The sequence below is a fragment of the Orbicella faveolata genome, unplaced genomic scaffold (genome assembly GCF_042242905.1).
Source record: "Orbicella faveolata isolate gen_17 unplaced genomic scaffold, um_ofav_v1 contig_47, whole genome shotgun sequence".
Taxonomy (NCBI): domain Eukaryota; kingdom Metazoa; phylum Cnidaria; class Anthozoa; order Scleractinia; family Merulinidae; genus Orbicella; species Orbicella faveolata.
In genome coordinates this window covers 9,576,705-9,599,183 of record NW_028301577.1, presented here as the reverse complement: position 1 = coordinate 9,599,183, position 22,479 = coordinate 9,576,705, and the positions used below count along the sequence as shown (strand labels likewise).

General features: G+C 40.0%; 1 protein-coding gene across 2 annotated transcripts; it reads right to left on the bottom strand.

The window, feature by feature from the left end:
- Window positions 1-359: 359 nt before the first annotated feature.
- Window positions 360-21,934, bottom strand: LOC110066953 (glutathione hydrolase 1 proenzyme-like). Of its 2 annotated transcripts, XM_089279532.1 has the most exons (11): window positions 21,701-21,934; window positions 19,262-19,304; window positions 15,530-15,589; window positions 11,687-11,853; window positions 10,634-10,930; window positions 9,357-9,555; window positions 8,344-8,648; window positions 7,600-7,736; window positions 4,737-4,927; window positions 3,641-3,881; window positions 360-2,760 (listed from the first exon to the last, which is right to left on the bottom strand). In XM_089279532.1, exons 2-11 carry the CDS (start codon window positions 19,279-19,281, stop codon window positions 2,494-2,496), a joined length of 1,884 nt encoding a protein of 627 aa, XP_089135658.1. In that variant the 5' UTR covers window positions 19,282-19,304; window positions 21,701-21,934; the 3' UTR covers window positions 360-2,493. The 2 variants fall into 2 exon arrangements, with proteins under 2 accessions (XP_089135658.1, XP_089135657.1); XM_089279531.1 differs by lacking the exons at window positions 19,262-19,304; window positions 21,701-21,934 and adding an exon at window positions 15,768-15,972.
- Between the last annotated feature and the right edge of the window lie 545 nt (window positions 21,935-22,479).

Below are 22,479 nucleotides of genomic sequence, written 5' to 3'. Positions count from 1 at the left end.
GGCAGGCTGTACCGACTGAGGTGTTTCGCCTTGTCCTCTCTTTATAAAGGGAAAATCGGAATTCAAAAAAGTCGCTTAAATCAAGTTCAATCGGTAAAATAACCACACCAGGAGCAAACAACACATGTATGGAACAAGGGAAGCCATTTTTATTGAGAATTTTCACTTTTAACTACCTCCAAGGATATCTTGTAGAAAATCCCATATAAACCCTTATAATTCGATGTCATATTGTGTTGCTTGTGTGGTTCATAGAGAGAGCTTGGACTGCCTGTGGCTAATTATGCGTAGATAAGAGTCGTGTTGATCTGTCACCCTATTGTTATCAGCATCAATAACTCAGTCAAGTGAATACTGACTAGAATCTTCGTGTATTTATTATACATTCATTCAGCTACAAGCTAGGAAGTACACAAAAGTAAATTTAACTCATCGTATGTTGAGTCACAGTTAGTGCCCGGGGTTAGTGCACTGTGAGTAAAGAGTCCCTCTACATCTTAGTCTTGCATTCGTCATACACCCCCGCCTCCCTGAGGAGTCATGACTTCTCCCAAGGTTTTGTGCGCCAGGCTTTAAGTTGCGACTGAAGGACTGGGATAAGTCTTATGGAGAAAGACAATAATAGCACAAAACGCGAGGCATTGAGTCTTAGAATCGAAGTTCAAAACTTTACGTTATTGTCTTATTACTGAGCCATCAAATTTGCTTAATCCAAGTGCCAGTTGCACAGGTGCCGATTAACGTTTATTGGTTGGGATTAGAACTGAATTGAGGTTTTGAACAAATTTCTGTTCTATTGGGAGTCTTATGTTGGTGAAAGTCGCATTTTAAGGGCAACTGATATAAACAGCAAAACGCACGAAACGTTAAAAAATGTTACAAAAAGGAAATCAAAATTCGCGATAATACTTAATCAGTGTTTTAAATAATTAGGCTTTTTATTAATTTTTAATTGTTCTTTATTCAAAGGCCACCGGTTCATTAGTTGAACAAACTATTATACGCTAACCTCGGGCCTTTATCGTCAAGATAAATGATATAAAACTAAGATGCTAAATAGAAAACGCTACCGTGTGGGAAAAGAAGGTAAAGCGTCCCAAGTCGATGCAATATGCGTGGAAAATACAACAACTACTTCAACGAAAAATGTACAACCGTTTGTTTTAGGATGTCAAAAAAACACACGTTTTTGAATTCAAAAATCCGGTTAGCATACAATGTCGAGAGAGAAATATAACAAGAAAAAAATGATCTCTGTAGTATTATACTAAGACACAACCACGTAAGGGAGTCACTACCAGCTAGGTGCCAAAGTACCAAACTGAGAAAGTCTCACTGCTCACTACTGCTCACTACTGTCATGATATATAAACAATAGCCTCCATTTAGCGCGGAAATATGCTCGGATATTTGTTCCGCAGATATTATCTGTTTTGAGAAGTGAACATTTTCCCGAGAGCGTAGTTTGAGGGAAATTGTGAGTCTCGAGGAACAGATAATGTCCAAGGACAAATATCGGAGCATATTTTCGCGCCAAATGGAGGCTTTTGTGTTTATTATCCTTCAAATAGTTTTCGCAATACGCGTGGTTTTGAAATTTGGGGAATATCACCTGGATGTTCCCCAGTTTTAGCTGGGGACTATTCAGTCACGTGATCCGTTTAGACCAATCGCACGCGAGCGAAAATATTTAATGGATTACAAGTTTGGACAGGAGCCCATCACCTGGTTTGGATATCAAGTCGCTGAAAAACTGATCGTACCTTACGTTTCGGCAGCATATCAGGTTTGTTTGGATTAGAAATAATTAGTGCATTTACTGGGTGTCACTTTGGAATAAAGTAAGCTAAATCAGATCATGTAAACTGCAACAATTTCGAAAGAAATCAATATATTAATTGATTATCCACTAATTATTTACCTACCAACAATTAATTTGTTTATTTTTCAAAAATCAATTAGCTATTCCACTAAGCGATTTTCGAATTAAATCGATATATTAATTGATTATCTATTAATTATTTAAAAATCAATTAATTTGTTTAGTTTTAAAAATCAATTCGTTATTCAACTAAGCGATTTTCCAATTAAATCAATATATTAGTTGATTATCTACTAATTATTTATTGATTATCTACTAATTAATTAAAAATCAATTGATTTGCTTATTTTTTTTAAAAAATTCAATTAGTCATTCCACTAAGCGCAGGAATATCATTGCCAGCCTTAAACTCCCGTTTTGATAGAATTTCAGTGACGGAACATCTCAAATTAAATAAGAGATTCCGATCACTATCATCAACAAAAAAAAGTATAAGCGGTAAACGTTATGTTACTTTAATAGTAACTTTGGTGAGCTCAGCATGACTGTTGCCTGAAAATTGTTCTAGCTTTCACGACATATTACATACTAAAACAAATCTCCTTTCAACCTATCTAAGACGGGACAACCTACTTACTAACAAACAGATCATTTACAGATCTTCAAATGCCTTAAAATCCCGCGGCCCAGGAACGCTTTCTAGGGTCTGCTTTGCCGTAAAGTTTCCCATCAGGATTTGTGGCTGCAGCCTGCACGACTGCGTAACCGGTTTTGTTCCTGACCTCGTGCCCAAGCCTCTGGAGGCCTTCTTGGATGGCGAGGGACATGGGATAATCTTCGTCAATACGAATGTACATCGGAAGTAACTGGTGATGGAGCCTGGGGTCAACGACAGATTGTGACAGAGTTTGGTTGAACCAGAGGTAATTCATCACAACCTAAATCAGTGTAAAATATATAGATACAGGTATATTGTCAAGTGCAATTTAGAGAAAACGTAAGGCATAATAATGAGTATATTTGTATCTGAGAAGGATTTTCGGTTTAATAGAAAGAACAAGTCGAGCAAAGGAAGGCATTCGTGTTTTAAAAATTGTTACAAGACTTATAACTGCACTGAAGTCAAATCACAATTTCGTTTGTGTGTTAAACTTTTCTGTGCTTCTGCTATACATGTAAGCTTCCCTCCGAAGGCAATCAGAATTTCGTATTTTCAAGAGTATAATCACAATTTTGATTCAACGTGTATCTTGTGCTCATATCTTCTCGCTTCTCCGAAGATAATATCATGGGTGGCAATTTACTCCTTAATTTTGGCGCGAAACTAAAGCTTGATTCATTACCGATGATACTACTCGTGAAATTAAGAAATATTTTCACTGGTCACCATTTGATAACGCGTGTGAACATCAAGTAAAATTGCTTATTTTTTCCGTGATCACGTTCTTACTACGCCATCTTGTTTCAATTCATAGATTACCCCGTTACTTTGAACGCGATGGTGTACGATAGCTAACGTTTTGTAGAATTCTTCTAAAACTTGAAACGTCCTCTGATTAAACAAGAAACAAGAAAAATTTGATAGCTAGCCATACAGAAAGAATTCTGTATCTAAGGAGAGCAATGAAAAAAACATTCGTTGTCTTATTCTCCTAACGATCAAAGTCTTGTTAGAAATTGCAATCTCGTATCTTGAGTCTTCGTTCCTTACTGCTCATGCTGGCTTGACGCTCGTTTTCCGACCGCTGGTCAGTGGGAACGAGGACACTGGGTACGAGGGAGAGAAAACATCAAATAAAATAAAACACAAAACCTCACCAGGGATATGGCAGTTGTTATCTTCGTGCCACCCGACGCCCCAACCACTAAACGAGGAACCCCTTCTTTGTCCAGAAATATGGTAGGGGACATTGAAGACATGGGTCGTTTAAAAGCCTCAATAAAGTTACTCTCCGAGGGCTCCACGCCAAAAGCGTTCTTTTTACCCGGAGTGGAGAAGTCGTCCATTTCGTTGTTATAAATTATACCAGTACGCGTAGAGCGATACTTTGAGCCAAAGCTGAAAGTTAACACAAAAATGTAAAATTACTACGAGAAGACAATAGTAATTCGGAATAAATTTAATTTTAAAAGGTTGTTATTGTAGGATAGCTGTGTGTTGGTATGTAGATTTGATGTGTCGCTATTCTGAAGGCGAAAAACGTCCTAACACGGACAACTGGTGCGTTTTAGAGAGGGAAGGATGTTAAATGATGAGGCATATGACTTAAGAAATGACTGTCTTAAAAGGGCTCAGTCAGAGTTGAGGTACTTTGGCCACCTTCAAAATTACCTTTAAGTTGAAGAAAACCTGAAAAGAATAGTGAACATAGGAAAAAACACACTAAAAATATAATAATATACCCGACATAAAGGAACACGGATGATTAAGGATGGAGAGGATTAACTCGGATTACGAACGACGATCTTGAAGCCTTTGGTCTAGACTTTTCAAGTTGCACAAACCGTGACGCACTTCCTTTACATAACGATAGAAAAGGCAGTGAAATATAAGCAAAATACGAGGAAAAGTCATTCCAGCCTACGAGGCAACTCTCCATTAGTGGGAGTAGCGGACTTGCTCTCAAGATAAAGTCACTCTAGAACGACTTGAGTAAATGAAGGACTCCTTCTCCAACCCTTCCGCATACCATACACCCACTAGCTTCCTACGCATGCGTTCTTATCGTTCATCACGCAACCCTCCCCAAGCCAAGATTGCATGACAAGAACAAAGGGAGTCTATGTAGGTCCCAGACTTCTGTCAAACAAATCGCGTCACGTAACTCTCCCCAAAGAAAGATTACGTCACGAGCTCAGAGAGCGTCTATGTAGGTCCCAGACTTCCGTCAAACAAGCTTTCGATGATACATACTAAAGGTTTATCGTGTTGGTGGCGGCGACCGCATCGCCGTCCGGGGAAATAACGGACATGCTCGATGTCCCTCCGGTACCGATGCTCGAATAGAAATCTCCGTAGTATGTAAAGTTGAGGAAGGTTCGGTTATCGTGGATCTTCTGCCTAAGACTTTCACCGAACGCGGTGTCAGTCATATTTACGACAATCTGAAAACAAAAACAAAAACAAAAACATCAGAGAAAACCTTAGAAGAGCGAGAATTTGAATGAAACTTTTAATAGAATTTTGAGTGCGTGAAACGAAAATCTGAGCTCGGAGAAATAGTGGAAGGTTTCGCCAAATTAAACGGTAGTACGCTGGACAAAACTGTTAATAATCAAAAACTTAAAACAAGCATTACGATAGTGACGCAAATAATTTTGTGATTGTCCTAAACCTTCAAGTGTTAAATTCCACACGTGGAAAGTAATTTTCATACAGATCACGCAAGAACAGCGTGTTTAAATTTGGTAACGTGCAGGTTCGAGGAGCTCTGTCACGGTATTTTGGCCATGTACAAAATTACCTTTGAATTGAAGGAAACCTTAAAATAGTAGTTTACTAAGATAGAAGAACACCAAAGAGATAATAATAAACCATAAAAGAACAAAGATGGTTAAGTATGGACGAGATTAAAACGGTTTATAAACGACGAACTTGAAAAATTTAAGCTAAACTTCTCAAGGCGCGCAAACCGTGACGTAGCTAGGGAACTACTACGGCAAACTACTGCTGCAATAGCAACGAAAAGTCGCCATAGAGAGAAGGATCTAAATCAATTCTGAACAATTGCTGGAATTGCTCCAAGCTATCTATTTTATCATCTCTCTACATCTACTTTTTATGACGACGACCCCGGCTTAAGAGGCCCTGCGCCTAAGAAACGACCGATGATTTCCGGCTAAAAAATAAAATCGGCCGATTTTTATCTCCCAAGTAGAGGTTACCGAATACTATTTAAAAATGAATTTCTTTTGTTTCAGTTTAGCTTTAAACCAAAAATATCGAGCCGCAAACTTTTTCCGTCTGATAGCAGCAAAATCAGGCCGAAAATAAGCCCCCGCAAAATACTGTTCAGAAATTACTATCGCAACGCAAAATAATGAGAAAACTACACAGTGTTGAAGAAAAAGGCCTTTTAATGCAATATCATTCGATAAACATCAAAAAACTGCCGAAGCGATTAAAAAATAACGTTTCAAATGTTGCATACTAAATTAGATGGAGCGTTGGAGCTGATTTTAAAATAATTATTTCTCAAAAGTCCAACGCTGTTGAAAGCAATCACAGTGATGAATTAGACATTGGAGGGATACACATCACGTTTCTGGAAAAACATTTTTCGGCCAAAGTATATTGACCTTGTACAAAGCGTTCAAAGTTACCGTGTTTACCGTTATCCTGCTACTTCGGCGAAACACTTTTCTTTTGCCAATACGGCCGTGGATAGCGTGTTAAACGTCACTTTAAACCTTGCTAAGCATTCAAAGACCATCCTGAGTAGAAGGATGTAGAATTGAAAGAGAAAGGAAGATGAAAAATACGCAGAAAAAGAAAATAACTCGAAATTACCGTCTGCTAACGAAAGTTGAATCTGGAAAATGTCGTCGCGTGACAGCGGCCATTGACGTCATTTGTACAAATAGCGGCGCAATGCAAACGAATGCACAAATAGGGAAACAATTTTTCCCGGCCAGAAAACGTTTAGTGGAACAATGTTATGTTATTTTTCACCAATGATGGTCATTCAAAAAGAAAAACTTCCCCAACCGCCACACCGCTTTGGCCGCAGCGTGATCTGAGTTATGGGGTCACGACTGGATCCCTAGCCGCTGACCGCCCGAAGGACATTGCAGACTCGTTTTCCCACGCTTTTGCGACTTGACGTGACAAATGACGTCAATGGCCGCTGTCACACGACGACATTTTCCAGATTCAACTTTCGTTAGCAGACGGTAATTTCGAGTTATTTTCTTTTTCTGCGTATTTTTCATCTTCCTTTCTCTTTCAATTCTACATCCTTCTACTCAGGATGGTCTTTGAATGCTTAGCAAGGTTTAAAGTGACGTTTAACACGCTATCCACGGCCGTATTGGCAAAAGAAAAGTGTTTCGCCGAAGTAGCAGGATAACGGTAAACACGGTAACTTTGAACGCTTTGTACAAGGTCAATATACTTTGGCCGAAAAATGTTTTTCCAGAAACGTGATGTGTATCCCTCCAATGTCTAATTCATCACTGTGATTGCTTTCAACAGCGTTGGACTTTTGAGAAATAATTATTTTAAAATCAGCTCCAACGCTCCATCTAATTTAGTATGCAACATTTGAAACGTTATTTTTTAATCGCTTCGGCAGTTTTTTGATGTTTATCGAATGATATTGCATTAAAAGGCCTTTTTCTTCAACACTGTGTAGTTTTCTCATTATTTTGCGTTGCGATAGTAATTTCTGAACAGTATTTTGCGGGGGCTTATTTTCGGCCTGATTTTGCTGCTATCAGACGGAAAAAGTTTGCGGCTCGATATTTTTGGTTTAAAGCTAAACTGAAACAAAAGAAATTCATTTTTAAATAGTATTCGGTAACCTCTACTTGGGAGATAAAAATCGGCCGATTTTATTTTTTAGCCGGAAATCATCGGTCGTTTCTTAGGCGCAGGGCCTCTTAAGCCCGTGCCTCTAGCTTCGACTTAAACGATCGATTGAATAATGAAAATCGGACGTTCTACCAGTCCTCCAGGGAAGACTAGCAAAAACAGCACTGGAGAATAACACTTGGACTGAGGCAACGTGTCAACATTGCTACAGAGACTTTTCAGTATCCATACATGAGGGGCTTACCTCATCAACGTCCCAGAAATCTTCGTCCCCAAGAAGTGCTCTGTAAGCATAAGCAAACTTGAAAGCTTCCACTATTCGATGGTAAGTCAGCACCGAGCTGTTGATATCTTTGCGGTCAGCTCCAGTCATATTGTAACCTGCAAGATATGAAATAACCACGTTATTTACTTATTTATTTATTTATTTTCTTCGATAGATGTAGTTTCAGTAACTGCAGTATTTTGGTTTAAAGCGACTCGTAGAAGTAACTTCATTCTGACGTTACATTTGTACACCTTTGGTGCCAGAGAAAGCATAGCGAAAGAACCCTGGGTAGCAAGCGTTCCCGCCATTTTGGGGCGCACAGAAATTCAGGCGAGAACAATTAATATTGAGGAGAAGAGGGAAAACGCGCTCCAATTTTCGCGCGGCCAAATTAAAATGCGGAAAACACTCCTAATCGTATGGGAGCTCTTACTACACAGGCTATTGCAAAAGTAAGGTGTTTTGCTCAAGAATAAACTGCAAGCAAGATTTCTTGGCAGCTCTTAGAGACCCTTGCCGCTACTGTGCAAGCTGGTAAGAGAACGTAATCGTCAACCGTCAACATAACTATTGGGTCTTTCCTGTACAGCCATTGGACTTACTGCACTGCAAACGACTCACAATTACGCAGCAAATAATCAAACAGAACCACGTGTCACATTCCTTAACATATAAGGCTGATTTGAGCACACAAGTACATCAACATCTCATGATAATTACCTTTTAAAATATTAAGTATTAATGACAAAACAGCCCCACTGCCGGGAGGAGGGTTAGTGTACCATGTGTAATTCCCCATTTCTGCTGTCAGCGGCTCACGGACTGTCACGTTGTACTGTTCCATGTCCTCCAGGGTAATTATGCCACCGTTCCCCTGGACGTCTTTGACTATGTCCTTGGCCAATTCACCGGTGTAGAAGCTCTCTGGATTATCGCGAATTATCTCCAAGGTTCTGGCAAACTTGGGCATTTTTAAAACAGAACCCAACTTCTTTAAATTCCCTTCTGCGTCTAATAGCAATTGACTGCAAAGAAATAATAATAATTCTCCTCACTGACTATCTCAAATTCCTTTTAATACATCTGTACTGGCTTTGAGAATTAAAGTCTGAATACGTACCAAGTGGCCCATCAGGCGACTAGGAGTAATTCTACTCCCCCCTGGATGGGATGCTAGTCCATCGCCGGGTTACCCCCAGCATTAAATTCGCCGGTACCCATTTATATATACACCTGGGTGGACAGAGGTACCGTGAGAGTAAAGAACGCAACACAATGTCCTCGGCCAGGGCTCGAACCGAACTGCTCGATCCGGAGACCAGTGCACCAACCATGAGGCCACCACGTCTCCGGAGTTGAGAATTAGTAATGTTCTTTACATCGAGGGAGAAATGATCCAACCATGGCCACGGTTGAAAGAACTTTTACGGTGAAATGAATAAATTAAAAAGAAAATGAAGTTAAGAAGATTAGGTAAAGTTGTCTACTCTATCTAACAGTGCCGAAGTTAACCTGAGATCCGACGAGTATTGAACCGAAGATTTCCAATGATTGCCGAATATGACCGAAAATTGTGGAACATTGACGAAGGTGATCCGAAAACCCCGGAAAACATTCAAAACTGACTTTATCACTTCCAACAGAAGCATATCACCTATTAGGTGATATGCTTCTGCTTCCGATGAATAAAAGCTGCGGCACGGTTACCGTAAAATAGCTTCTGTAATAAACACCTTAATCCTTCATCTTTCTTGATTGCTGGCAGAACTGAACTCCTGCTAGCAGCCGAAAATGCAGCATGCCCAAATCGAAATCCATTCTTTGCGAAGTCGATAGCAGGTTGCACTAGTTCCTTCCATGGCAATCTACCGTATGCCTTCCAAGCTGCGTAGAATCCTTTAACCTCACCAGGGATGCCCGATGCGGAAGGGCCTGTGACAGAGTTACAATAATACGATTATCAGTTGTAAAATTTGTACTAGATGTGCAATGCTTTTTATTTGTATATCGTGAAATAGCCCATGGGTGATCTGATTTTTAGCATACAAACGAGCCTGAAAGCGGATGTGCATAGAGCCTTTCCACGTGACGTCATCAAATTCTTAAATCCAAAACTAAAGAGCCACCAAAGTTTTTATCCTCATCAGGCATAAGAGGTACTAAATTTACATCTGTTTACAACTTTCCAGCTCCGTAGCGCTCTTTGTTTGGAAACCAGCGCATTTTAAATTTCGAGGTTATGGCGGTGCGTGAAATCCAAACTGACCTGCGATTGCTGCGTTTTTAAATTCCTCCGGCATAGTGTGGACGAAAAACATTTAATGCGTTTTCCGAGTAAGACCTCCGTTTTCAAATTCCTCCGGCGTAATGTAGAGGGGGTGTAAACTTTCTCTAAATCATACACAGACAATATAAACTCTAACTTATCTACAGACAACAATTTTAAGAGAAACAACGACGATTTTGAATTTATAAGGCAAACTTCTGTTATTACGAGTAATAAATTGAGTAATTGTACACAGTTTTGTAGCTAACGATGACATGTAAATACAAAACGTTATTCTCCAGTCTCTCCCCTTAGCGAGACCTTTCGCGGGCAATAATTTGAATGAAAATCATGGTTTAGATAAAGAGAAACTAGCTTAACTCCACAACGATTCAAAAATTAATATTTAAAATGTGAGCGTTCTTGCGTATGAAACGACTTAAACAAAAATATTAGTCGAGGCAGCGTGGTCGAGTGGTTAGGGCGCCGGACTTGAAAGCCGGAGGTCGCGGGCTCAAGTCCCGCTCTGACCACTAAGCTGGAGTTGTTTCTTGGTAGACCCTAGTTCAACTCCTCGGTCATGTTTCTAAATATCCAACTGGTCTGCCTCCCGCCAGTTGGAATTTCTTAAGCCTATTATATTTTATTTGAGACATTTGTTTCTTTCAGTTTAACAAGCTAGATGTAGCTAAGGTCATTGATCATTACAAACATCCAACATTTGAACATTTTTAAGAACTTTACCAATTTTGGAGCTGAGGCTGCTGTTGACATACATTGTTTGATTCGCCTTGCCAGGGGCCTGTTCTCTATAGTCGTACACTTTAACTTCTTTTTTTGCCTTGCTATAAATCACCATAAAGCCACCACCGCCGATGCCAGCTGAGTGCATATTGATGACTCCTATACAAAACAGGGTAGCAACTGCAGAGTCAACCGCTGACCCGTTCTTTTTGAGGATATCTCGGCCCACCTCTGAGCAGGTGGGAGCATCTGCAGCGACCACTCCGCGACTGTAAGGCCCATCTGCCCCAGGGGGAGCTACCGTAACAAAGGAGAATGTATGGTCATTTTAAATTTAAAAAAGCACACAAAAATATGTATAAATAAATGAATTTACAAATAGATAAATAAATAAATTAATTGATTGATTAATTAGTGAGTAAAGATGACCGAATGGACGAACAAATAAACGAATGGACGAACAAATGAACGAATGGATGAACAAATGAACGAATGGACCAACAAATGAACGCACGAAAGAACGAACGAACGAACTAACTAACTAACTAACGAATGGACGAACAAATGAACGCACGAAAGAACGAGCGAACGAACGAACGAACGAATTGAAAGAACGAACGAACGAACTAACTAACTAACGAACGAATGCACGAACAAATCAACGCACGAAAGAGAGAACGAACGAACGAACGAACGAACGAACGAATGAGCGAGCGAGTGAGGGAGTAAACCGAACGGACAAACGGACGAACGAACAAAAGAATGAACGAATGAAGGAAGGAAGGAAGGAAGGAAGAAAGGAAAGAAGGAAGGAAGGAAGGAAGGAAGGAAGGAAGGAAGGAAGGAAGGAAGGAAGGAAGGAAGGAAGGAAGGAAAGAAGGAAGGAAGGAAGGAAGGAAGGAAGGAAGGAAGGAAGGAAGGAAGGAAGGAAGGAAGAAAGCCAGAAGAAACGAACAATCGAACGAATTAAGGGAATTAACGAATTAAGCAAAATCTATGGATAATTTGACTTAACATTGATTGTGTTGGACTAACTGAGAATAAAAACCTTACCTCCTGTGGGAAGTGGTGGGATGGAAAATTCAGTCTTTCCAGTCTTTCCTTTGTCTTCATCTTCCTTTTCCTTGCTTTTCCTCAGCACCAAGACAAGCACAACGGCTATAATGATCGCAATCACAATGATCGCCACGACAAGGGCAATGATTTTGCGCTTTTGGTAACTGCAAATAATACGGACAACATGGTGTTTCGCATCATTTCTTAGAATCTTCTGAAAAGTTTTGATAACTATGGTACAGTCCAATCCAAACCAAGGCAATCGACCATTTCCGAGGTTGTCTTTTGCTCCTGTGTCACAACTAGTCTGCGTGCAAAACCATTCATATGAAAATGTGTTCCCCCTACGGGTTCATTTTTATGCAAATCAAACTTATTTTCATGTGAAAGGTTTAGCTCGAAGACTGTTTTGAAACAGATACACAAGGTATCTAGGAAATGGCCTGTTACGTCTAGCTTATCAAAGCCACGTGACGCAATTAGCCAATCAGAGCCCAAAGTACTGAAGAACTTGCACCACGTGCCAAGCGCGGGAAAACAAGCAACCAGTGCCCTGTCAGAGCGGGAAAACACGCGTATGTCACAGCGAGCAAGGGCCGCTTCATCCAGGCCCGGTCCACACTACGCTGGAGGAATTTGAAAACGGAGGTTTCACTCTGAAAACGCATCAAATGTTTTTCAGCCGTCCACACTACGCCGAAGAAATTTGAAAACGTAACAATACCCGGTCGTTGTGGATTTCTGTTTGAGGAATACTCGGGCAGGGGAATATCACGATTATCGTGACGTCATCGTTTTCGAAAAGCTTCATTTTTAAAACGTTTTCCGTCCACACAAAAACGCAAAGCCGGCGTTTTCAAATTCTTCCGGTTTGAAGAGCGTTTTCGAAAAGCTCCGTTTTCGTCACGGATTAGTGCGGACGATAGATCCAACCGGAGAGATAAAGCCGCGTTTTCAAATTTCTCCGGCGTAGCGTGGACAGGGCCCCAGGGTGCCACATGGCACGCCAGGTGATACAACAGCATTGCTTGTGACACAAGTTCGAAAACAACTTTGTCTTATACTCTTGTTTAAGATATTTAAGTTACACAGTGCCCTTGCCACAAAGTAGTATTTTATAAAAATAATGGTACCAGCGAATTATGGTTAGCCAGATGTTGCAAAATTCAACAACTTGGACCTTCATATTCAACAACTTATATTTATGTTCAACAACATATATTTATATTCAACATTTTATATTTATATTCAACGATACGCATTTTCTTTCAACTTCAACCCAAATTATTTTCATTCAACAAAAATATTTGTTCAACTTCAACCAAAAATAATATCATTCAACAAAAACATTTGTTCAACTTCAACCAAAAATAATTTCATTCAACAAAAATATTTGTTCAACTTCAACCGAAAATAATTTCATTCAACAACAATATTTGTTCAACTTCAACCCAGATTATTTTCATTCAACAAAAATATTTGTTCAACTTCAACCAAAAATAATTTCATTCAACAACAATATTTGTTCAACTTCAACCACAATTATTTTTATTCAACAATAAAGTTCCCGGACATTCAAAATAGTCATTCAACAAAATTCCCCGTCCCACCCCCTGAACTACCCCGAACGCTGTCACAAATCCCTAGTGTTTTGGGTACCCAAAACACTGAAAGCGTAAAACTGATGCAAGTGAAATCATCCACAATTCTGCTCAAAACCCATTTATCTTCTTACGAAGCTTTGTCTCAATAAATTAAAGCGTTCTTTAGCTTGATATAAACACAATACGTCTCTGAAAATAGTCGCAATTCATAACAGACTGTCTGATCCGAGTCCGCAGTTATAACGACATATAAAACCGAATTCACGCGCCAAAGATCCTTGTATGAACATGCGCTTGGTGCCTATCGATAACCCTTGAAATGCACGTTATTTAAAACGAGAAAGGCGCTTTCTAAACCTCCGATAGTGCGGCGATTAAAATCAATATGCGAACGAACGGCCGTCACGCAATATGCAGGTCTCAAGCTGTGACCGACCTCTGTATGTGTTGCCTGTCGGAAATAAACTCTGGCTTAGACTTGTTTGTCGCTCTTTCCTTGACCATCCCTCCTAGTGTACGTAGATTTTGCCGGGGAACAGTTCTCTATGCCATGAAATAAGTTTTTTGCTTCGGAGACAAAACCAAAATAAATATAAATAAAGTATATACAAGGCTAATCCTTGGATACAGGGAAAGTCTTAGACTTGTTTATTTCTCGCTCTTTCCTTAACCATCCCTCCTATTAGATTTTGCCATTAAAGCAGTTTTTTTCTTCGGAGACAATTCTATAAAAAATGCAAATAAAGTAGACAAGACTACGTCCTTTGAACACTGGGAAAGTGGGATACTTAAATCCCTGGTGATATATGGGTATCCCTTTCCAATATGCTTGTTTGTTATCGTTTCTTTAATTCAGGGTAGCCAAATCGACCGAGGATTAAAAGGCAAAGCAAACCTTTTATATCTTCATCTTATATATTCCGGTAAAATCTACATATACTAGGAGGGATGGTAAAGGAAAGAGCGACAAACAAGTCTAAGCCAGAGTTTATTTCCGACAGGCAACACATACAGAGGTCGGTCACAGCTTGAGACCTGCATATTGCGTGACGGCCGTTCGTTCGCATATTGATTTTAATCGCCGCACTATCGGAGGTTTAGAAAGCGCCTTTCTCGTTTTGAATAACGTGCATTTCAAGGGTTATCAATAGGCACCAAGCGCATGTTCATACAAGGATCTTTGGCGCGTGAATTCGGTTTTATATGTCGTTATAACTGCGGACTCGGATCAGACAGTCTGTTATGAATTGCGACTATTTTCAGAGACGTATTGTGTTTATATCAAGCTAAAGAACGCTTTAATTTATTGAGACAAAGCTTCGTAAGAAGATAAATGGGTTTTGAGCAGAATTGTGGATGATTTCACTTGCATCAGTTTTACGCTTTCAGTGTTTTGGGTACCCAAAACACTAGGGATTTGTGACAGCGTTCGGGGTAGTTCAGGGGGTGGGACGGGGAATTTTGTTGAATGACTATTTTGAATGTCCGGGAACTTTATTGTTGAATAAAAATAATTGTGGTTGAAGTTGAACAAATATTGTTGTTGAATGAAATTATTTTTGGTTGAAGTTGAACAAATATTTTTGTTGAATGAAAATAATCTGGGTTGAAGTTGAACAAATATTTTTGTTAAATGAAATTATTTTCGGTTGAAGTTGAACAAATATTTTTGTTGAATGATATTATTTTTGGTTGAAGTTGAACAAATATTTTTGTTGAATGAAAATAATTTGGGTTGAAGTTGAAAGAAAATGCGTATCGTTGAATATAAATATAAAATGTTGAATATAAATATATGTTGTTGAACATAAATATAAGTTGTTGAATATGAAGGTCCAAGTTGTTGAATTTTGCAACATTTGGCTAACCATAGCGAATTGATGTGCGACCTGACGAAAGGCTGGTGGTTGTCCCTAGTAATTTGCAAGTGAATGCTATTCCAGACGGTGTTTTCGACAATGAACTTGAGATAAAATAAAGCACAGCTGAGTCTGAATTAGACTCGCCTTTAAATAAAGACTTAAAATAAACTGTCGACAACCAGTTTAACTAACTATTCGAATATGATACAGTTTATAGATTTACATTCGACAAGAAAAAGGCGCAATGTTTTAACTGGGCTCACATGTAAATTCTCTCCACAAATTCAGACTTGTAAATTAAATCGCTTTTATACCAAGAACACGTGTTTACCCAAAGCAGTGCTGTTATAACTAGTGAATCTATAGATACTTACAACTTGCTATTCTTAAACATTGCGTCCCGCTTTCCGACCTCTACGGGATCTTCTAGTTCCCTGCAAATAAAGAAAACATGATTAACTAATAAAGTAGGGTATTACCATTTGCAAAATACGAGATCTTTCGGCGTGAAGCCGCAGACGTCCTCTCTCTCGCGCGCGAGCTATCCATTCATTAAACTTGTCTTTTAGTCCACAACTACCCTGTAGCTGAATGTTGGGCAAAACAAATTACCTTAGAGGTTTACCTTCTCCATCAGACAAGAATCTGGCCATTTCACGTTGCTGTTTCGCAGAGAACACGAGGGAAATGTACCAAGATTTATAAAGCAATTGTCTGAACCTGCTCATTCATTCCCATTTGGCACCCGTCCCTGGTGAAAACCCTCACCATGCAGCTGTTTAAATACTGTAATACTATATTTTATAGCCCCCACCCCTCCCCTCCGAATGTAAGCTCATGGGTTTTGACTCTTAAAGAAAGATACAGGTGGGGCTTTTAACACTTTGATTCACTTCACGGACCGCGGGGACCATTTGAAAGTGGTAGGGCTCAAAAACCGGGCTAAGACTGAAACAAGCCTTAGGGCCACTGTTCTGCCATTTTGTTACTTTCAAGTGGTAAAATTCATACATTATCCATGTCATCGGAAGCCCTAAAAAATCTACCTACGTAAAGTTAAAACTAGAAGCTATTTGGCTCAAATATTGTTGTAGGACTTCTTATAACTTGCATAACTTCTTATAACGTGCGTAGAAATTAAAGAGCTTCCGCATTTTAGGGACCGTTCATTTTTTATAAGGTAGGGGGGGCTGGTGGGATCTGGGGGGGGGGGCATGCGAAAAAAAATGGCTTTCGAGGGGGGCCATCCCAAAAAAATAAGGGAAAAAGGGGGGGTCATGTGAAATATTTTAGTAAAACTTTAAAATGGCATAATGTTTGAATATCAAAAAAATTGCTATAGAATACAAATTTATTACAAACTCTCCTTCTGCTTTAAAAAAACGTTTGGCGACAAAAAGCATTTGTAGCTACTGAAAAGAAGTATTTAACACTTATTTTCGAATGTAACTTTCACTGGCACTCATCTTCATCTTCGCTGTCGTCGAGTTCTTCGTTGCCTCTTATGCTGCTATGGGAGTCTCTTTCACCAATGCTGCAAGAAGCAGCAATACTTTCCGTCAGAGTGTACTCTTCAGGGTACATGAAGGTGTAAACATAATCTCTGACTTCCTGCTCAAGGTTTGTGGTGATTCTGCTTCTTGCAGCATTGGTGAAATAATTCCCTTCCAAGAGCTGTGCGATGTATGGCCCATCTCTTCTAAATAACGACGTGGCAACATCCACAACTTTAATACACTCTTCCGGGACGGCCGTTCTAGGAGGGTACACAAGGCATTTTGGAAAATCATTTCCTAGCAGGTTTCCAACACAGATTCCATAAACTCGTTGGACGTTGTTTTCAGTCCGCTTCCTCTTTCTTTCATTTGACTTTCTGCGGTTTTCTTTTTTCCTTCTCCTTTTGTTGATGTGCTGTTTGAGTATGCCTTTGAATATGCTGTTATAATTGCTCTTCTTATTTTCTAGTGCTTCCATGTCCTGCGTGACCTTCGTCAACTTAGCTTCTATACATTTGATCTGTTTTACATTAAAACTGTGGGCAAATTCTTCGCCCTGCCTCAAAGCAAGCCAATTGGACTGAAAGAGTGTGGAATCGTCTTCCTTTACATCTTTCAATATGACATTCAATTTTTCCACCATTGCTCTGTGCTCTTTGATGGAGAAGTTCAGTTTTCGTCCATCACTGGGCTTCAACTGGTACCCTGGCATGGAAAACTCACTCGCCCTTTCTGAACAGCCATCCGCACTTAGAAAGATTGCCTCTTTTGCTTGTAAGATGTCAAACTGCCTGGATCGTTCAGCTGTAAACCTTTTCTTAAACGACTCGTCGCTTTCGCCATTATTGCGCATTTTGGAATGAGCCTCTTTCATGATGCTCATGTAGTAATGCACTCTTTTCCCGATTGGAAAAGCCCTTCATGGGTATGTTATGGTTTAAATTTAGTTTTGGCTAAAATTTTCAAACCAATTGGATTTTCATTTCTCTTTGTTCTGAATTATGACAATGAACTTGAGACATTGAAAATTAAGAATTTTAAACCATAGATAAATTAAAACCATAACAAGTATGCTAAAATTTATAAAAAGTAATCCACTATTTGCAAGATTTGAGAACACTCATAGCTTTTTGTTCTACCTGCACAGGGCAACATTAATACATGACTGTCACTAGAGTAGAGGGGAAAACCTTCCAAATAAAGACATCTGTAAATTAAATGTAACAATGTGTTTCACACAACACATCAACAGATTTCCAGTTTTCTCACAACACTTTGTACTTGGTTCAGTATCATAATGCAGGAGCAAGGAAAGACTCTGTTCCAGGCCACTGTTACTTCCGTAAGATTGAGAAGTTTATGAATGAGCACTTATGAGGAGGGGGAGAACTACAGGGAGTTTCTAAAGTTGTCCTGTCAAGAAAAGGAAGGAGAAATTTGTTCTCTTTGTTGTGAATGGACTGGACCACCCATAGAAAGATACCCTAAACCAGTCCCTGACCATTCCTGCCTATCGGAATACCACTACCTCTCCTACCAGAAGACCCCAAAAGAAGGGCGTGATCCAGATGACTGGCAGCTAAGGGTCCAAGCGAAGAAAGGGCATGGAAGTGGCAGGCTGGTTTTATTCGACCCAGAGAGCGTTGCTCTGTTTGGAGATAAGTTTATTGTCAAATCAAAGTTTGTGGTGGATTATCTTCAGCATCTTGAAGTGCTGGAATTAAAAAGGAAAAAGAGAGCAGGAGAAAAGGCAAAGTTAAGTAGGGACGCAAAAGATAAATCACAGGAGGATTATCCTTGGACTGAGTTGTGCGAAGATCTAACCAAGCTTAAAAAGCTCCGTGTTCCAGAACTAAACAAGTACTTGAACCACCACGGGCTGAAGCAGCATTTGAAACGCAGCAAGAGTGAGAAAGTAAAGGCAATTGTAAGAAATTCATGCTTGCAGCAGAAGAGTCCTCTCAGAGCTGGCCAACCAACACTGAGAAATGCCAGGACATTGACACAAAATGACAACAAGGCAAGTGCTGACAGCAGTGAAACAGATGGAAGTGACAATGATGAGTATGACAGTGATGCCATTGACTCTGGGGGAGAAAATGACTCAAGTGACGTCATTCTTGCATTCATCAATTCAGATGAGGAAGATGCCAATGAGAGGCCAAATGCCACACGCTCAGGGCGAGCCATAAATAGGAGATCCGAAATTGACTTCTCTTTCTTTTGATTTGTTTTTTAAACAACAGCTCTCTGTAGTATAGGGATTCTAATTTTGTCTTCATAGTGAGCACAATAACGTGAAGTAGGGGGATAATAGAGAAATATTAAGAAAGTTGAAATCTAAATATTGTTTGTTCAATTTTTTTTTGTGGGGGGGTCATCCCAAAAAATTACCGCTATAAGGGGGGGGCCATATGAAAAAATTGGTAAGCTGAGGGGGGGTCATGCGATTTTTAAATGGTGCTTCCCAAATCCCACCAGCCCCCCCTCCCTCATAAAAAATGAACGGTCCCTTAGGGCGCAATTGGGACGAGAATGTTTCGCGCAATCCGATATACAGAAAAGTCTAATTCGTACGGAAACACTAGCTACAAAGGATTGACTTCTTACCTTGACTTATCGCCCTTCATTATTCAAGATAACAGACTCAAACCTAAGAAAAAACACAAAACAGCCGGCATTTTAATGATGTTAAACTGGATAATGACAGGCAAACCGTTCTTTTTTTAACGAATTATTCCGTAACTCATTCACTGGCAGGTTTGCAGTCGAACTTGACAAACCGCCTTACCTCTAGACCTCTTTATCTCGCTGCTGGTACAGTGGAACCTCGATTTAACGACGGGCCAGCGGGCTGGCAAAATATGTTCGCTATAACGAGGTTTCGTTGTATCGAGGCTATTTTCTATATATTTTACTATTACTGGGGCGAGGAATAGCGTTCGTTATACCGAGGACTCCGTTTACATAGAGGTTCGTTAAATTGAGGTTCCACTGTACAGCAAAACCTCGTTATACCAAACATATTTTGCCAGTCAATCTGGCCCTTCGTGAAATCGAGGTTCCATTGTAATTTGTTTCGTTGATTAAGTAAACTGGAGTTATACGGACACTAAGGGGGTAGGGCTGAGTGTCCGTATTAAGGAGGTCTACACCATAGAGGTAACTTATTACTAATTCTAGTTTCTCTGCAGGACGAAGTAAACTGTCCGAAATATATCTAAAGGTCTCCATATTATGGATGTGTCCGAAATCCGACTGCGTATGAATGCCAGGGCCTGCCAGTTTCTCTGGGACAAGACAAGAGTCCACAATAAAGAGGTATCCGTGTTATGAAGGTGACCGTAAGGCGAGGTTTGACTGTAGTTAAACCTCCACTAACGACCATTAACTCTTTCTAACGATCGACCACATCGCACAACAAACAAAATTTTTTTGTCCCGTCCGTGTAGCAATTTATACTTTTTGACTTTTTTACGTTTGTAGTTATATACACCGATCAATAAAATCCGGTGCCTGCAGCCCCTCAACAACGCCGTCTTGTGAGGTCTGCCCCATGAAGGTTCAACTATATTTTCTGTTCGTTTTCTGGCAAACTAAAGCCCGTGAGTACCTAGACAAAAGCCCGCAAAACATGAAGAGAGTCCGCAATCACCCGTTAGACCGAAACGGCTTGACATTATCTTCATTTATGATATTTTAAAAGAACAACACATAAAACGTCACCACGATGACCCTAACCCTTAATAAAAAGACAGAGAAAAAAACCAAACCAAAACAAAAACAAAAATGAACGATGGCTGCAGTGCCGACCGAATGATAATTGAGGTTCCTGCAAGAAAAGCGCAAATAACGACTTGAAGAAACGTTTTCAAAGCGTTCTTTTTTATTTGTTATTGTAACAGACATTTTTTCTGTTGTTGCAAACCCAGCTAGCGTGATTAAGCTCGTACATGACCTGTCTCAAATGACATATCCGCTTTCAGCAGACGCATTCCCCAAGGACAAATATTGGGCAAGTAAAATTGTATTATTCCACCTTTCCGAGAAAGCCGCCGTTTCTCCTAACATCTTTAAAACGGTAGGAAATTTGTGACGTCCTGATCTGCGCTTTCCGGTTTGTCTGCAACAGTGTTCTTCAAAATTGCGTGTTTGACTTTAAAATTATTGACAATGTTTTTTATGAAATGCTATTCAATATTTATAATGGGATTAATTTTCATCGAACACTTCTCTGAATGACATGGATATTAGTAACCAAGCGGTGAAGTCCATTTACCTAAGGTGCCTTGCAATGGGTTTTAAAAGCTTCCCAAAAAAGTAATGCGGAAAAGGTGCGCCACATTTCAGCCGCATAGTCTCAGGATAAATTGGGGCGGAATTGACGCGGTTACCACAACTGTGAATGCCAACCCTGTCGACATTTACAGCAAATAATTATGAGAATTAATTATCCCAATTCGGTTTACAACCGAGTGGATCTAACATGCCCAATCTGTGATGTTTGCGGCAGAACTTTTGTTCCAGACTCACCAGGCACTTTTCTGGTTACATGTAAAGCCGAGAGCTAGTTCTTCCGTTGTTCTTTGCTGGCGGAAACAAATAACAATAGGGAGTTTACGAAACCACGACGGCAAAGGCGACGGGAAGGTCACTGAACAAAAGAATTAATGAGCAGTACAAAGGCTGTGCTCGTGCGTTATAATTCTTGGTACATTTCTTGGCCGTCCTCTGCAAGACAACGGCGTGAAATGACCAGATTCTGCATTGTCTGGAGGACGTGAACCAAAACGGCTAATTTTTTAATTTTTTATTTCAAATTTATCGCTGTGTTTCGAATTTAGTTTTCCGATAGTTTTGACAGTGATAAACAAAGTAAATGACTTAAGAGTATCGCGAGATTAGTAGGTAAAATATGATTCATTTTTTAATCGGTGTTGTCCTCGGCGTCGCCGTCGTTGTTTCGTAAACTCCCCAATGATGCAACTAGTACGCCTGTTAACAGTACAAGGATTTACAAATCGGTGTAACTTCGATGCCTCTGCTTACCTTAAACTACTTGCAGCGATTCGACGTATTCGGTTCCCAACTTCGCAGTATCACCGTCGATGAGTTTCGAAACTTCTGTTTACGATGGCAAGTATAACCTACTCGGCTCTGTCACTTGGCCAAGATTAGATTAGACATTCTGATTGGCTGATTAGACATTCATGTAGTCACGCTATATTTCCAGTATTTCACCGCCGAGGGATTAAATACACAGGAGACAGATCGTTTCAGAGTCATAGCTACAGGCGGGGAATGTGCAACCCCGGCAACTCGTACCCAGGGGGCTTATGTCATCATTTGAATGCAAAAACCCCCTGGGATGGGGACAAGGTTGGGTTTTGTTCTCTGGAGCTCTCTCTGGTCTGAGCAGTCTTATGCATGATCAAATGGAAATATTTTTTTAGCCAGTTAGTTCTGTTACCTCTAGCTCAAGAATTCCAACATATATTAACCTCATAAATATTATTGTTCTTGGGCCATTACAATTTCAGAAGGAAAGGAAAACAAACAGCGGTTAATTACAAGATGTATGTTGTAACATACAAAATGTCAAGTTGCGTTGACTATTTGTAATGTTTGTAACTGCTGTTTGTTTTCTTTTAATTCTGATATTTTAGCCTCCTAGTGTAGGTTGCCCAATCGCGCAGCGAGCGGAGACTGCGAAAACAGTCGCCTTCCCTTCCTGGGGCAGATACAGGAGGATTTTGGAGAAGGGGGTTCGAGATACGGACCACGAAAGGCGGTCCCCTTTAGGTGGCTCTGGGGGCACCCTCCTCCTG

Bases quoted from the DNA above. Each gene is read 5' to 3' on its own strand.
- LOC110066953 (XM_089279531.1), bottom strand. From the start codon at position 15,883: ATGAGCAGGTTCAGACAATTGCTTTATAAATCTTGGTACATTTCCCTC. The intron at 3,882-4,736 runs GTATGTATCATC...GTTAACTTTCAG, and splicing joins ACCAACACGATAAACCTTTA to CTTTGGCTCAAAGTATCGCT. The intron at 2,761-3,640 runs GTGAGGTTTTGT...ACACTGATTTAG, and splicing joins TAACAACTGCCATATCCCTG to GTTGTGATGAATTACCTCTG.